A 17,918-nucleotide genomic window follows, 5' to 3' on the forward strand; every position below is an offset into this window, starting at 1 on the left:
GCATTGAAGCTCGTTTGGAGGTTAGTTAACACAGTGTCCAAAGAAGGGACAGATGTATTCAGAATGGTGTCGTCTGCGTAGAGGTGGATCAAGGAATCACCCGCAGCATTCGATGCTAGTGCAGTACGCCGCTGGATGTTTTGTGCTGGTCAAGGGGAGTCAAGTCTGGAGTGAACTAAGGGCTATATCTGTTCTTAGTTCTACATTTTTTGAAAGGGGCATGCTTATTTAAGATGGTGAGGAAAGGACTTTTAAAGAACAACCAGGCATCCTCTACTGACGGGATGAGGTCAATATCCATCCAGGATACCCGGGCCATGTCGATTAGAAAGGCCTGCGTGCAGAAGTGTTTTAGGGAGCATTTGACAGTGATGAGTGGTGGTCGTTTGACCGCGGACCCATAACGGACGCAGGCAATGAGGCAGTGATCGCTGAGATCCTGGTTGAAAACAGCAGAGGTGTATTTCGAGGGCAAGTTGGTCAGGATGATATCTATGAGGGTGCCCATGTTTACGGATTTGGGGTTGTACCTGGTAGGTTCACTGATCATCTAGTTTAGATTGTAGGATGGCATATCCCAGTTTAGTTTTGTGTTAAGCATATCCCAGTTTAGGTCACCTAACAGTACGAACTCTGACGATGGATGGGGGGCAATCAATTCACATATGGTGTCCAGGGCACAGCTGGGAGCTGAGGTGGGTCTATAACAAGCATTAACAGTGAGGGATGTTTTCTGGAGTGATGGATTTTTAAAAGTAGAAGCTCGAACTGTTTGGGCATAGACCTGGATAGTATTACAGAACTCTGCAGGCTATCTCCACAGTAGATTGGAACTCCGAATGTAGAGGTGATCAACTTGAATTGATCCCATTCAAGTCCCATAGGTACCTATCTTCAGAAAACAATCCATGATGCCATTTGGTAATGACACAAGAAGCCATGATGAAGAGATGGAAAGAACTTGATCATTAGAATAATTTGTGTTTTTTCAGTCACCTTCTCTCCCCTGGCCCCTGCAACTGCTGGGCGACCATCAGTACCAGGTGGGCCGGGTAACCCCTACAAAGCACAAGTTTAGGACTTAATATTATGTTTATTAACTTAATCATCATCATAATCATTACACTTTGCACACTTTATCAGCAGTGTGGTGGGTCAATTGATTACTCATACAGTCCTTTCACTGCAGATAGGTCACCTTCCCGCTTACATAATGATGAAGCACAGCACATCCATTCCAAATAATCATGGATAAAAACACAATCAAACGCTTATGACTATTATGGTTCCACTGTGGTATGTAACATGAAAGGCAAACAAACGGAGAGAAGGGTCCATCTCCTGAGGACCTACCGGTTGACCAGGGGCACCATCTTGTCCTGGGGGACCTCGGGGGCCAAACGAGCTAGAGAGCCCTGTGCCAACAACGGCAGGACCTGGGGCCCCGGGGAGTCCAGGCGGGCCGGGCAAACCAGGCAGTCCCTACCACCCCAGAAAATACACAGAGAATACATCATGAATCATGACTGTTGCATACTTCATTTTAGCCCATTCAACTCCTCTCCTCCCTCTGCAACTGTTCTCCCAGTTTGTTGCTGCAAAAAATAATGTACAATTCTCAGTCAATTTAGTCCAATTAAAATAAATAAATGAATACATTTTTGTAAGAGTAAACTGCTGACGGACATCCATGAACCCCAGTTTGTAATAGTTTCAGCTTGACATCGGCTAAGTAAATCAAGGCCTTTCCAAATTCCTTCAAATGCATTTCACAGCTCAAGTCGGGTTCCAATGAGGTAGGACGCTGTGCGTTTTGTCAGGCGAATACATAAAACAATCTGTACTGAGTTTGGGTTGTTTATACAGGTGTAGTGGAGCCCTAACAACGCTCCGGGATGAAGTTTCCCCTAGGTGCAGCTGTAGGATCAGCTTCCCTTCCCCCAATCCTAATCTTAACCATTAGTTGGGAAAATGCTAAAAAATGACCCAAGACCAGCATCTAGGGGCAAATTGACCCTACAACCCTAACAACTGCACCTGAACCAGTGTAGGATGACAAGGCAATCTATGGCCCTTTTGCTTATCGACTGGAGCCAATATAAGAAAAGTGGACCTACCCGAAGAGTCTCCAAGTCAGGGAACCCAGAGCCTTCCATGTCCACAAAGGTCTGAAACAAAGAAGGTGAAATAGCTCACACACGTCATAGAAGTAATGTGCTCCACAACTACAGTAGCTCTCTTGGCCCCTTCTTCCCATCTAAAATAATTGAGCTAAAATATGATTTGTTGATCTCAACTGACAATTTTTTGGTATCAACAACCCTGTTGTGTTGGTTTCAGTGTCCTTTGCTAGCGGTTGTGGAAAATACATAACTAGAACTTTGGCTCAAATGACTGAGGTCAATGTGGACTCACCGGCCGGTCATGACTGGATGGCGCTGGGAGTCCTGGGGGTCCGGGAGGTCCACTGGGGCCCGGCTGGCCCTCACCACGGTCACCCTGTGGAGCAGACACACATGAACGATTGACTGCATTAGTAATTAGCTAGTAATTGCCCTAAGGGGACAAATAAACTTGTATTGAATAACCTAGCCATGGGTTGCGCACCGAATGGCAGCCTATTCCCTTCATAGTGCACTACTTTTGACTAGAGCCCAAGTAGTGTACTATAAAGGGAAAAGGGTGCAATTTGGGACACATACAAGGGGTACATCTCAATATGGTCATGTGTTTATTTACACAAGATCTGAAGCGGCGTTCGAAACATTTCAATCAATAAGTCTTTGACTTTTTCTGAACTGGATTGATCCCCCGCTCATGCTGACACTGGTCTTTAACTCATTGGGGAGGGCAATCCACAGATAACAGACTGCAACTGAAGACTGCTGGATAATCCCTAGCCAGGTCCCAGATCTGCTTGTGTTTTCTTGCTAACTCCTATGTTCAGTGTCGTGCCAAACGACCATAAGAGTTGGTTATACAGAACAAAAAGATCTGGGACCAGGCTACATTATGCCAGCTTCTCAATACAACAATGTCATGACATGACAGCATTTAGTACCTTCTCTCCTTTGAGCCCAGAGTCTCCTGGGGTTCCAGGGAAGCCTGGCGGTCCAACGAGGCCCTGGGTAAGAGACAGAGCAGAGAGCTGACTAGTATCTTGAGAAATACAAGTACTGGCACTTAAAGATGCTACACCTAAGCTGTGTTTGAATATCCATAATAGCATACTGTATACTACATACTTAAAACTTCTTGTCAATAGGGGGTGCTGTTAGCACTTTGTAATAATTACGTTCCCAAATTAAACTGCCTCGTACTCAATTCTTGCTCGTACAATATGCATATTATTATTACTATTGGATAGAAAACACTCTCTAGTTTCTAAAACCGTTTGAATTATATCTGTGAGTGAAACAGAACTGGACTTAGAGCAATTTTCCTATGTGGGTGTGAGAATGCAAAATTTTGCTGGCTGTTCTCAGATCTGTTTATAAATCTGCCTGTCTTCTATTGGTTGAGATGCACTGCATACGCCTTCCCCTGGTTGTTAGCGAATAGTGAGACTTGAAATGGAGTCTCTAGGCAGATCTGAAAGGTTATAAATGGCTTGGGAAGAAAAGTACTGGTCTTTTCCCTCTTCACTCTGACGCAGGAAGGAGCTTGGCATATCGTACTAGAACCTTCGGTTATAACTCTTAGAAATATCCGGCTGTGTTTTTATTCGATATAGGTGTTAAAGACATCATAATGTTGTTATTTTAAACCGAATTATATCAGTTTATGTCAGTATATTGCGATTTTCGGATATTTATTAGTGTTGCGTTCTAGGGAGTTGGTGATGTCTGGACCACATGGCTAATGTTTACTGCTAATTGCAACGTTGAAGAGGACATTCTACAACCGAGCAACGATTCTTTTGGACAAAGGACACCTTTCCCAAGATTCTGATGGGAGTTCATCAAAAAGTAAGAACTATTTATGCTGATAATTCGTTGTTCTGTTGAAAAATGTTAAATGCATAAGCCGCCATTAATTTCAGTGTAGCCTCGCTTTAACGCACGCTGTATGTTGTAGTAACGTTAATTTAAAAAATGTAACACAGCGATTGCATTAAGAACTAATTTGTCTTTCATTTGCTGTCCAACCTGTATTTTTTTGTCAAGTTTATGATTATTTATTGATTAGAATAGGTGCCTCTCCAAAGATTTCTCCCGACATTTTCTGGGCAGCTTGGCAACTTTTCTCATTGTATAACCACGATTTGTGCCGCTAAATATGCACATTTTCGAACAAACTCTATATGCATTGTGTAATATGATGTTATAGGACTGTCATCTGAAGAATTCTGAGAAGGTTAGTGAAAAAATTAATATATTTTGGTGGTTTATACGTTATCACTATTTTTGGCTTGAATCAATGCTGTTGTGATGTTTGCTATTGTGGTAAGCTAATATAACGCTATATTGTGTTTTCGCTGTAAAACACTTAGAAAATCTGAAATATTGGCTGGATTCACAAGATCTGTGTCTTTCATTTGCTGTACGCTGTGTATTTTTAAGAAATGTTTTATGATGAGTAATTAGGTAATACACGATGGTCTCTGTAGTTATTCTAGTTGCTTTGGTGAGAGTTGTGATGGTGGCTGCAATGGTAAACTATGATTTATACCTGAAATATGCACATTTTTGTAACAAAACATATGCTATACAATAAATATGTTATCAGACTGTCATCTGATGAAGTTGTTTCTTGGTTAGTGGCTATTTATATCTTTATTTGGTCGAATTTGTGATAGCTACTGATGCAGTAAAAAAATGGTGGAGTAAAAAAAAGTGGTGTCTTTTGCTAACGTGGTTAGCTAATAGATTTACAGAGTGTCTTCCCTGTAAAACATTTTAAAATCAGAAATGATGGCTGGATTCACAAGATGTGTATCTTTCATCTGGTGTCTTGGACTTGTGATTTAATGATATTTAGATGCTAGTATTTACTTGTGACGCTATGCTAGGCTATGCTAGTCAGCTTTTTTTACTGATGGGGGTGCTCCCGGATCCGGGTTTGGGAGGATTTAGAGGTTAATGAGTATATACTACATTCTATTAGCTAATTTTAGTATACTGTAAACGAGCGGTATCCCTTCAGTTGAGCGTACTAGCGCTTCGCCTGTCTACCGGAAGTTGATGCTGTTGATATGCAACCTCTTGCTAGCTTGTTAGCATAAGAAATAACTAGCTAGACATCTTAGGATTTCGGGTGTGTTCCTAAATTCAAATCTGGAGTGCCAGAGTGCGCTCGTAAATTCAGAGCATTGTCAGATTGTCAGTTCGTAAATTCAGAGCGTTTCGCTTTCGGAGCATTCAGAGCGCACACTGGACGCTCTGGCCGAGGAGTAGGGTTGAACAGAGCGTTCTGACCTCACAACAGCAGTCAAGCACCCAAGCTAACTGGCTAAATTGCTAGCTACTGTACTTCCAGATACATATGAGAGAATACCTCACTCTGACCATTTTACTCACCCTAGCAGAGCTGGTTAGGCTGTTTTCATGTTATCCAGAGCATTAGTGACTAACTGTGCTGCTGGCAAAAATGTAATTCCGCTTTTTTGCAGATGTTTATTGATACCGGCCATATTCAATGGGTGTTGAGCGTTCGTAAATTCATCAGTTATTCTGCACTCTGGCACACTCAGACGAGAGTGCTCTGATAGCCAGAATTAACAATGTCCATTGAGAACGCAGAACTATACCACTTAGCTAGTTAGTTAGCATATAGTTAATATACTGGCAAGTTCGACAATGTATTTGTATTAGTAGCCAACTGTAATGATATGCTATGTGGTTCGTAAGGATAGCATAGCTAACAAATTGTCATGTAACTTATTTTAAAAGTCGTTACTTTATTACATTGCTTAACATTTTCTTAACATTTGTCATAATTAGTTAAAGCAATGAATTTGTATACGCTCTCGTCGGACATCGGATGCATATTTTCCGCCATTTTCTTCAAATCTGAAAACCTTGTGAAGCCATGCCCATTTTCTGAAGAATTGCATTGCGGGCCCTAAAAGCACAGAAATTGTATCCACTGCTTGTATACTTCGTATTTTGGCGAATTTAGTACGATGTCCGGGAACTTTTGGCTTACTAACTAAACTCAGCAAAAAAAGAAAAGTCCTCTCATTGTCAACTGCGTTTATTTTCAGCAAACTTAACATGTGTAAATATTTGTATGAACATAACAAGATTCAATAACTGAGACATAAACTGAACAAGTTCCACAGACATGTGACTAACAGAAATGTAATAACGTGTCCCTGAACAAAGGGGGGGTCAAAATCAAAAGTAACAGTCAGCATCTGGTGTGGCCACCAGCTGCATTAAGTACTGCAGCGCATCTCCTCCTCATGGACTGCACCAGATTTGCCAGTTCTTGCTGTGAGATGTTACCCCAGTCTTCTACCACGGCACCTGCAAGTTCCCGTACATTTCTGGGGGAATGGCCCTAGCCCTCACCCTCCGATCCAACAGGTCCCAGACGTGCTCAATGGGAGAGATCCGGGCTCTTCGCTGGCCATGGCAGAACACTGACATTCCTGTCTTGCAGGGATTCACACCGAACAAGCAGTATGGCTGGGGCCATTTTCATGCTGGAGTTTCATGTCAGGAAGAGCCTGCAGGAAGGGTACCACATGAGGGAGGAGGATGTCTTCCCTGTAACGCACAGTGTTGAGATTGCCTGCAATGACAACAAGCTCAGTCCGATGATGCTGTGACACACCGGCCCAGACCATGACGGACCATCCACCTCCAAAGCAATCCTGCTCCAGAGTACAGGCCTCGGTGTAACGCTCGTTCCTTTGACGATAAATCCGAATCCGACCATCACCCCTGGTGAGACAAAACTGCGACTCGTCAGTGAAGAGCACTTTTTGCCAGTCCTGTCTGGTCCAGCGACGGTGGGTTTGTGCCCATAGGCGACGTTGTTATCGGTGATGTCTGGTGAGGACCTGCCTTACAACAGGCCTACAAGCCCTTAGTCCAGCCTCTCTCAGCCTATTGCGGACAGTCTGAGAACTGTTGGAGGGATTGTGCGTTCCTGGTGTATCTCGGGCAGTTGTTGTTGCCATCCTGTACCTGTCCCACAGGTGTGATGTTTTAATGTACCGATCCTGTGCAGGTGTTGTTACACATGGTCTGCCACTGCGAGGACAATCAGCTGTCCGTCCTGTCTCCCTGTAGCGCTGTCTTAGGCGTCTCACAGTACGGACATTGCAATGTATTGCCCTGGCCACATCTGCAGTCCTCATGCATCCTTGCAGTATGCATAAGGGACATTCACGCAGATGAGCAGGGACCCTGGGCATCGTTCTTTTGGTGTTTTTCAGAGTCAGTAGAAAGGCCTCTTTAGTGTCCAAAGTTTTCATAACTGTGACCATAATTGCCTACCGTCTGTAAATTATCTTTGAAAGACAGGGTCCTGAAAAAGGGCTGTTTCTTTTTTTGATGAGTTTATATCCATACTATGACCAATAAGCATACTACATACTCAATTTACATCACAATAGTACGGTTAGTGTGGTTAGTATGAGTATTCGAACACAGCTCTAGAATTTCTCCCCTATGTGTAAGCTAGGTGAATTGTAATAGCACTAGGCTTCATTCAAAACCAATCTCTCCCTCCACCGCATCCAATTTCCTCGTGCTTGAGCCTTTTACTTTCGGTTTTGATAGCTTCAACCAGCAGTAAAACCAGTATTTTTTGTTGTTGACAATATATTTCATAGCGATTTAGATGAGACAATGATTCCTTACACTATTCAGTGCTTGTTTACTAACAAAACTGAAATTGAGCGAACAGTGTACGATTTTAGCGACCAGGAAGTGACAGAGCGATTTCTACATTGGTCACTTATCCACTAGATAACACAAGCCACAAAGTCAAAACAGGTTTCCCATTTTGACAACAGATGCCGCTCTGGTGGTAGAAATCAATAAGTGAATATCATAGCTAATCACAACACTGGCAGGTAAGTAACACTGTGAAACACTATCATTCCACTATTACTGCAGATATATTATTGACATTTTCTGAAATTGCAATGCAAAAATTCAAAATAAATCCTATGCGTAGCACCTTTAAGGCAAACCATTATCACTGCACAACTAGTTATCCATTACATGGTAATGTTCAAATTACATTGATTAATTTGTCAACTCACTTGAGATCCATCTTCACCAGGATCACCCTGTGAAGAGGAGGAAAATAAAACATAATTAAAAGTATGGTCTACGACACTGATCAAAAAGGAAAGGATTTAAAACTTGATGACGCAACAGGTTCATTGCAACAACTGTTGACCACCGTTTTATCTCCAGGTGATCTCTCGTTAAACCATCAATACGCACTAAGATCACCCGGACATGTCGTACAGGTTATATGAATGGAAAACTCATGGTAGTACACGCGCATTAGTTTATATTTTCAAATGTATGCAATCCATTAATTACAACTTGTCTAATAAAGTATGGCTATTTATTATCAAGAAGGGAAAATAAAATATCCTGGTCTAAAATGTGTCACCATAATCGCTAAGCACTGTTCCAGGTAAAAGTTGTCTATAGGCACAGATATAGGATTGCCCATGAGGCTTAAATCATCCTGTGGCTACGTTCCGATTCTCAATACTTCTCCCGAAGTGTCCACTTGCCCACTCCCTCTAATGGATTTAACAATGGTTGAAACTCCATCGGACCAATGTTTACCCCAATCCAATGCTTTTAAATCCATGACGGGGAGTGTGCAAGTGCAATGGGATAAATATGGAGAATCAGATCACAGCTGACTGAATAACTTTGTTATTGATTGCCCTCTGCTGGTATGGAGGTGGAAGGGCAGGGCAGGCAACTCACAGGCTCTCCGGCGGCTCCTGCGGGTCCCTCAGGGCCTGCAGGTCCCGGAGTTCCAGCTGGTCCTCTGGGACCCGCAACCGTCGGAATCCCGGAGCTGTCGCCACGTGATACCACCTCAGCCGCGGACCCCGGGGACCCCGGGGAGCCTGGTGGTCCAGGGGGACCAGCGGGGCCGGGGTCGCCCTTCGACCCAGGGTATCCGAAGCCTGCTTTTCCCTACGGAGACAATAGGACATTCAAAAAGTTATACATCTTTATTGTTTCCAAAGAATACCGTCTTGGTATGGAGACGGGAAAGCATTATGTTAGCTTCAGGAACAACCTTTATAAAATAAAACTGGTTGTGTTGTCCATAACAATATGGGTACAGTAATTAGTACATCATGCTACACATACCAGATGTAAATGTGACTTTAAATAAAGATAATAAAGAAGATGACAATGGTGAGAGTTGTCATAATTTGCCGCAGTTCAGGAGGTGAACTAATTTTAACATTCAGTCACTCCATCTTGATCAAAATGCATTGACTGATCATAATGAGGCTATATCAAAAGGTATGGAGGAGACCGATAATAAAATACAAATGACCAGCACATGAACAAGACAATTGGAGTGCCATTCATTATTATGTGGTTATTTGGACCACAGGTTAAGAAGTAGTGTACACACACATCCAGTAACTTGCAGGTGCACGGTACAAAAAGTAAAGTCAGAAATACTTTTATTTAACCTTTATTTAACTAGGCAAGTCAGTTAAGAACACATTCTTATTTACAATGACGGTCTACACCGTCCAAACCAATTGTGCGCCGCCCTATGGAACTCCCAATCACGGCCGGTTGTGATACAGCCTGGATTAGAACCAGGGTGTCTGTAGTGACACCTCTAGCACTGAGATGCAGTGCCTTAGACCGCTGCGCCACTCGGGAGCCCAAAGATAGATAAATTAAAAAAGCCAGTAGTTTTAGTTCTAGTTTTATTGTGCAACATTTCGAGCTTAAGGTCTTCGACCAGACAATAAATAAAAAACCTGAGGGAGCATTCAACAGTATTTGGGACCACAACAAGGTGACAATAATAGATAATTTGAACATACCTTCAGTCCCTTTTCTCCAGGCACTCCCTGCAGGATAAAACACAAAAGAACATTTTAGTATCTACATGACCAAACAATTTTGGTGTGTTTGAAAGCAATAAGACCTATGGGTGCAGGCTTCACCTGGTCCCTATACGAGTTCTTTCAAAAACCTCCTTCCACACTAGCAAGTGTTGTGACATTGAGCATTGAGAATAAGTGGTTAAGAAATAACACATACACTGAGTATACCAAACATTAGGAACACAAACCTAGTATTGTTTTTTTGCCCTTTTACCCTTTTTTGCCCTCGACTCCACAAGGTGTCGGAAGCGTTCCACAATGATGCTGTCCCATGTTGACTCCAATGCTTCCCACAGTTGTGTCAAGTTGGCTGGATGTCCATTGGGTGGTGAACCATTCTTGATACACATGTGAAAAACCCAGGAGCGTTGCAGTTCTTGACACAAACTAGTGCGCCTGGCACCTACTACCATATCCCATTCAAAGGCACTTAAATATTTTGTCTTGCCCACATGCACAAACACCTACAAAAACCATGTCTAAATTGTCTCAAGGCTTAAAAATCCTTATTTAACCTCTACAGGATCGGTGTCCTCCCCACGGTATGGTTGAGCTGACATAGGCTAATGTGATTAACATGAGGTTGTAAGTAACAAAACATTTTCCCAGGACATAAACATATATGATATGGGCAGAAAGCTTAAATTCTTCTTAAACTAACTGCACTGTCCAATTTACAGTAGCTATTACAGTTAAATAATACCATGCTATTGTTTGAGGAGAGTGCACAATTATGAACTTGAAAATGTATCAATAAACCAATTAGGCACATTTGGACAGTCTTGATACAACATTTCGGACATATATGCAATGGTTCATTGGATCAGTCTAAAGCTTTTAACATACACTGCTGCCATCTAGTGGGCAAAATCGAAATTGCGCCTGTGCTGGAATAATACATTATGGCCTTTCTCTTGCATTTCAAGATGGTACAAAAAATACAAAAAACCACATTTTTTTTCTTTGAATTATCTTTTACCAGATCTAATGTGTTATATTCTCCTACATGAATTTAACATTTCCACAAACTTAAGTGTTTCCTTTCAAATGGTATCAAGAATATGCATATCCTTGCTTCAGTTCCTGAGCTACAGGCAGTTAGATATGTCATTTTGGGCGAAATCTGAAAAAAAGGATCAGATCCCTAACTGGTCTCCTCCTATTCCTCTACACTGATTGAAGTGGATTTAACAAGTGACATCAATAAGGGATCAGAGCTTTCACCTGGATTCACCTGGTCAGCCTATGTCATCGAAATATGTTTTGTTACACTCAGCGTTTATCCTGTATTCACTTCACTATTTGGATATAGTGCACGTAGAGCACATGAAGCTTCTTGAGCTGCTTTTGGTGCTGTAAAGGTGCTGTAAAAATAGACTTCAATAGAAAATAAATAGAAAATGAATAGACATTTTGGTCTGTCATCTTGAACACACCATGATGTTTTTTCATTGAAGTTTAAGACCAACAATGTTGTTTCATGGAATTTTAATTAGTACACTGTATGAATGCGTCATCTATTTTGTTTGTTTAAAATTATTCAATAAATCTGCACCTTCTCTCCACGTGCCCCTCCTCGTGTGCCCGACTCAGACCCAGAATCTCCCTTTGGACCGAAAGGACCCCTGTCTCCTTTCTCTCCTCTGTCGCCCTTCTCTCCTCTAGATCCACCTGGGCCTTGAAAACAAAAGAAAGATAGAGGAAAAAGAAAGGCAAAAGTTATTACCTCCTGAAAAGAAACGTTTAAAAAAATGATGAACGGTTGCATCCTTATCCTAAACCAACATTTCCTTCCCCACTTTACCGGCAGGAAATGGCTTTCTCGTTTGTTGGCCAGAGCATCCTTGTGTCCTGACTACCGACTGTAATTTATAGGTTGTCGAGAAGCGTTGGAGGATATGGTCATAACCTTCTGGACAGAGTTAAAATTCCACAACTGCATGCACATCGTTCGCCATCATCTTTCCTGGTAAATCCATGTTTGGCCTAGTCCTCATCCCATCATTCCACCAACCAAGCAGGCAATTTAATTTGGATAAGCCCCCCCCCCCCCCTCCTTCCAGAAGCAACTATAGATATCCCAAAACCTACAAATGACGTGTATCAAGTATCAACTATGACTTTTTCAACACAAAGCAAAGAGACATCAATTGATTTGCAACGTAGTAAAACAGTTGAAGATGACACCTTATAGCTTGGGGACAGGTAATGAAGCATCTCTAAAAATAAGTTCTACCCACAGTGCCGATCACTTACAAGTCCAAATACATATGCAATCCATTGCATGCCAATGCAACATGCAGATTCTTGCATATCCTCTAATCAAATCAAATTTTATTTGTCCCATACACATGTTTAGCAGATGTTAATGCGAGTGTAGCGAAATGTTTGTGCTTCTAGTTCCGACAATGCAGTAATAACCAACGAGTAATCTAACCTAACAATTTCACAGCAACTACTACCTTATACACACAAGTGTAAAGGAATGAAGAATATGTACATAAAAATATATGAATGAGTGATGGTACAGAACGGCATAGGCAAGATGCAGTAGATGGTATCGAGTACAGCATAAACATATGAGATGAGTAATGTAGGGTATGTAAACATTATATAAAGTGACATTGTTTAAAGTGGATAGTGATACATGTATTACATCAAGATGGCAAGATGCAGTAGATGGTATAGAGTACAGTATATACATATGAGATGAGTAATGTAGAGTATGTAAACATTATATGAAGTGGCATTGTTTAAAGTGGCTAATGATACATTTTTTTCATCAACTTTTACATTGTTAAAGTGGCTGGATTTGAGTCAGTATGTTGGCAGCAGCCACTCAATGTTAGTGATGGCTGTTTAACAGTCTGATGGCCTTGAGATAGAAGCTGTTTTTCAGTCTCTCGGTCCCTGCTTTGATGCACCTGTACTGACCTCGCCTTCTGGATGATAGCGGAGTGAACAGGCAGTGGCTCGGGTGGTTGTTGTCCTTGATGATCTTTATGGCCTTCCTGTTACATCGGGTGGTGTAGGTGTCCTGGAGGGCAGGTAGTTTGCCCCCGGTGATGCGTTGTGCAGACCTCACTACCCTCTGGAGAGCCTTACGGTTGTGGGCGGAGCAGTTGCCGTACCAGGCGGTGATACAGTCCGACAGGATGCTCTCGATTGTGCATCTGTAAAAGTTTGTGAGTGCTTTTGGTGACAAGCCGAATTTCTTCAGCCTCCTGATGTTGAAGAGGCGCTGCTGCGCCTTCTTCACCATGCTGTCTGTGTGGGTGGACCAATTCAGTGTGTCCGTGATGTGTACGCCGAGGAACTTAAAACTTACTACCCTCTCCACTACTGTCCTGTTGATATGGATAGGGGGGTGCTCCCTCTGCTGTTTCCTGAAGTCCACGATCATTCCTTTGTTTTGTTGACGTTGAGTGTGAGGTTATTTTCCTGACACCACACTCCGAGGGCCCTCACCTCCTCCATGTAGGCCGTCTCGTCGTTGTTGGTAATCAAGCCTACCACTGTAGTGTCGTCTGCGAACTTGATAATTGAGTTGGAGGCGTGCATGGCTACGCAGTTGTGGGTGAACAGGGAGTACAGGAGAGGGCTCAGAATGCACCCTTGTGGGGCCCCAGTGTTAAGGATCAGCGGAGTGGAAATGTTGTTACCTACCCTCACCACCTGGGGGCGGCCCGTCAGGAAGTCCAGTACCCAGTTGCACAGGGCGGGGTCGAGACCCAGGGTCTCGAGCTTGATGACGAGTTTGGAGGGTACTATGGTGTTAAATGCTGAGCTGTAGTTGATGAACAGCCTTCTCACATAGGTATTCCTCTTGTCCAGATGGGTTAGGGCAGTGTGCAGCGTGGTTGCGATTGTGTTGTCTGTGGACCTATTGGGGCGGTAAACAAATTGGAGTGGGTCTAGGGTGTCAGGTAGGGTGGAGGTGATATGGTCCTTGACTAGTCTCTCAAAGCACTTCATGATGACGGAAGTGAGTGCTACGGGGCGGTAGTCGTTTAGCTCAGTTACCTTAGCTTTCTTGGGAACAAGAACAATGGTGGCCCTCTTGAAGCATGTGGGGACAGCAGACTGGGATAAGGATTGATTGAATATGTCCGTAAACACACCAGCCAGCTGGTCTGCGCATGCTCTGAGGACGCGGCTGGGGATGCCGTCTGGGCCTGCTGCCTTGCGAGGGTTAACACGTTTAAATGTTTTACTCACGTCGGCTGCAGTGAAGGAGAGACCGCAGGTTTTGGTTGCTGGCCGTGTCAGTGGCACTGTATTGTCCTCAAAGCGGGCAAAGAAGTTTTTTAGTCTGTCTGGGAGCAAGACATCCTGGTCCGCAACGGGGCTGGTTTTCTTTTTTTAATCTGTGATTGACTGTAGACCCTGCCACATACCTGCAGTCCAGAGTGAGAGCATCCAACTCCAACACTTTGTGGGTGCATCTCAAGTTACTTCCTCTCTGTGTCCCCTTTCTTCCATCTCCACTGATGTAGAGATAAAAGCAAATTCCTAGTAAATGTTGTGATCGAGACCACCTAAAGCGAGACTGATCAAGACCAAGAACGGAGCAAATCGAGTCCGAGTCAAGACCAAGGCCGGAGGGGGGACAAGGGGTCCGAGACCGAGTCAAGACCGAGACCAGAAAAATGCGAGTCCAATTCAAGACCATGATTGTAATTTTACCAAATCAGCACCATAATAAGAGATTAAAATGTCCAGTATTTCTGTGTTCATATTTCGGAACAACATGTGGATTCTTTAGACATTCAGATAGAATAAATGCATGCTGAGGGAAAATAGAGACACGCTAAAAATTATTACTAATCCAAACACAGTGGGGAACAATGGGCCTTCGTAGCCTTCAGAGAAGGGCTAAGGATTTATAAAATAATTATAATAATAATATTATTTTCAAATATGTTCAAATATGTTCTGATTTCATCTCTTCAGTTTCTGTAGGAAAGGGTTAACACTGAAGACCAGCAAAAATACTTCAAAGTACTACTTAAGTAGTTTGTTATAGTATCTGTACTATTTTTTATTTTTGACAACTTTTACTCCACTACATTCCTAAACAAAATAATGTACTTTTTACTCCTTACATTTTCCCTGACACCCAAAAGTACTAGTTACATTTTGAATGCTTAGCAGGACAGGAAAATTGTCTAATTCACGAACTTATCAAGAGAACATGCCCAGTCGTTCCCTACTGCCTCTGATCTGGCAGACTCACTAAACACAAATGTTTTATTTGTAAATGATGTCTGAGTGTTGAAGTTTGCCCCTGCCTATCCGCAATTTTTCTTAAAATCGAGAAATGTTTGCCGTCTGGTTTGCTTAAAATAAGGAATTTGAAATGATTTATACTTTAACTTTGATACTTAAGTACATTTTAGCGATTACATTTATTTTGATACTTAAGTACATTTAAAACCAAATACTTTTAGTACTTTATTTTACTGGGTGACTTCCACTTTTACTCGAGTCATTTTCTTTTAAGGTATCTTTACTTTTACTCAAGTATGACAATTGGGTACTTTTTCCACCACTGGATAAATCTAGCTAGCTGAGGCAGCCATTGGATAGGCCATCAAAAGCTAGATAAAGGTATCTGCCATTCAACAGTATTAGGGCAAAATTTAGTAGTGACATTGGAATCAACCAATCACATTGACTTAATGAGTGGGACCTTTATTACAAAAAATGTATGAAAACTTTTGCCTTCTTGAAGGCCAACAGGTCACTGTGCAATAGCGAGCAGTATTTTTCCCACAGTCTAGCTAGATAGCCTTTCTTGTCAGTAGTTTGCAGCAGCTGCAGGGGATGCAGCAGCTGTTATCACAAAGTTCATTTCCAGAAATGCTGCACATTTTGCCATGTGGTGCAGAGAAAACGTAGCCGTTTTAAAGCAAGTTTGCAGCAATTCTACCCATTTTGCCATGGGGCGGAGGATAAAAAAAAAAAAATTGCAATAATTTCATGCAATTCTGATGTTATTGCTAATTTGTTAGCTTCTTCCTTTTCAAGAATAACCTAAGTTTTAAGTGATCTTCATCTGGTGAGTGGAACTGTGTTTTTTATTGCAGCATTCTTGTTGTTAGCCATCTCTTTAAAATAACTTATGTGTGAAACATTGTTGCATTTAAAGTGGAACTGACAGCATTTTAGCAACATGAAATCTTATTAAAATCTGTTCATATACACCCCCGAGAAGAAAATGACACTTAAAAAGAAAATCTGCCAAGCGACCACTTAGATATGGTCATTTTCATAAATTATTACAATGTTTGGGAATTACGTATACTAAGGCATTTGTGAAAGCAGCAGTGTGTTTGGACAATTAATAGACACTGCAGTAAATAAAACCAAATAAAAACATCCGTCTTGTCCAGGACCAGAGTCAACACAGACTGGTGAGATATAGCCAATCAGAGCTACAGAAGACCTTTATAAAAACAAGCCATTTGCCACACGGGGCTGCCATCATTCACTTTGAACTGGACTGTGTGTTTACAGGCAGTTGCAACAGTGAGACTTTAGATCATTAATAGGCATTCGCTAAAAGCTACAATCAATTTTTGCAAATAAAATCAATTTCTGCAAATATGTAAACACCACGGGAGTCCTCTTACATTTGAGAACTTTACAGTCATATTGATCAATCAACCATGAAAAGGAAGGCACTCCCTCAGTTATACACATAAGCAACAACAAGATCAACAACTGTCACGCCCTGACCTTAGTTCCTTTGTTATGTCTCTATTTTGGTTTGGTCAGGGCGTGAGTTGGGGTAGGCATTCTATGTTTTTGTTCTATGTGTTTGGCTGAGTGTGGTTCTCAATCAGAGGCAGCTGTCTATCGTTGTCTCTGATTGAGAACCATATTTAGGTAGCCTCATCCCACCTGTGTTTTGTGGGTAGTTGTTTCCTGTTTTGTGTTGTTTCACCTTTCAGGACTGTTTCGATTTTCGTTTCTTTCATTCACTTTGTTATTTTGTATTTTCAGTGTTCATTTCATAAATATGGACACGTACCACGTTGCACCTTGGTCCTCTCCTTCCAACAGCCGTTACAACAACTAATGCTAGCCAGAGCAAGATGAGCTCAAATCTAGCTAAGAAACATTCGATAAACACCAAACTTTTTCATCTAGTTGGCCGTCAAAATTGCACTGATAAACGATGGGGAATTGAAGCATCCTCGTCCTTTTGCAGCTTGCCTGCCAGCGCATGCTTGTCCCAACCAAGCACTCAAGCTAACTGGCTAAAGTTGGCTAGCTAGCTACTTCCAGACACAAATGAGAGAACATCTCACTGTAAATCTATGGCAGAACCCAAGGGGCTTGATTTTTCAAGCTCTCCCTGTAAATTTTGCGGTGAAGTATTGTCCCCCCCATTTTACTTGCCGTAGCAGAGCTGGTTAGGCTATTTACATGTTATCTAGAGAAGAGAGTGCTTGGAAATTGGAGTAGATAGCCAGAGTGAATTTGTGAATGCAAGAGATATGCTAAGTGTATAACATTCATTCAAGTTGTTGCTAGCTAACCAAATGACACCTGCATCTCTAGCTGTGTATAGTCACTGAAAATCAATATGAGGGAAAATAGTCAGTCACTCACCCAATCACTTTAAAAAAAATGAAGGAAACAAGGAGAGGCAGCTATTTCCGGTGGCGACCTGTAATTCCGGGCAGAAACCCACCTGTTTTGAGCCTTACCTGTTTAGTTAAAAATAAATACAGTGGGGAGAACAAGTATTTGATACATTGCCGATTTTGCTGGTTTTCCTACTTACAAAGCATGTAGAGGTCTGTAATTTGTATCATAGGTACACTTCAACTGTGAG

At 42.1% G+C, this 17,918-nt stretch overlaps 1 protein-coding gene across 4 annotated transcripts in view; it reads right to left on the bottom strand.

Moving 5' to 3' along the window:
- The window catches only part of LOC120064493 (collagen alpha-1(XVIII) chain-like), a 194,752-nt gene that overhangs the window by 51,464 nt on the left and 125,370 nt on the right, over positions 1–17,918 (bottom strand). For 3 of the 4 annotated variants that reach the window (XM_039015113.1, XM_039015112.1, XM_039015110.1), the window contains 9 exons: positions 11,628–11,749; positions 10,010–10,036; positions 8,913–9,128; positions 8,222–8,248; positions 3,062–3,124; positions 2,416–2,499; positions 2,118–2,168; positions 1,354–1,482; positions 997–1,059 (listed from right to left, as the gene is read on the bottom strand). In XM_039015113.1, coding sequence (XP_038871041.1) covers positions 997–1,059; positions 1,354–1,482; positions 2,118–2,168; positions 2,416–2,499; positions 3,062–3,124; positions 8,222–8,248; positions 8,913–9,128; positions 10,010–10,036; positions 11,628–11,749 — 782 coding nt within the window. The remainder of the gene's footprint in view (positions 1–996; positions 1,060–1,353; positions 1,483–2,117; positions 2,169–2,415; positions 2,500–3,061; positions 3,125–8,221; positions 8,249–8,912; positions 9,129–10,009; positions 10,037–11,627; positions 11,750–17,918) is intronic. The other variant, XM_039015111.1, reaches the window with a different exon arrangement.

This window comes from Salvelinus namaycush, chromosome 19 (genome assembly GCF_016432855.1).
Source record: "Salvelinus namaycush isolate Seneca chromosome 19, SaNama_1.0, whole genome shotgun sequence".
Taxonomy (NCBI): Eukaryota; Metazoa; Chordata; class Actinopteri; order Salmoniformes; family Salmonidae; genus Salvelinus; species Salvelinus namaycush.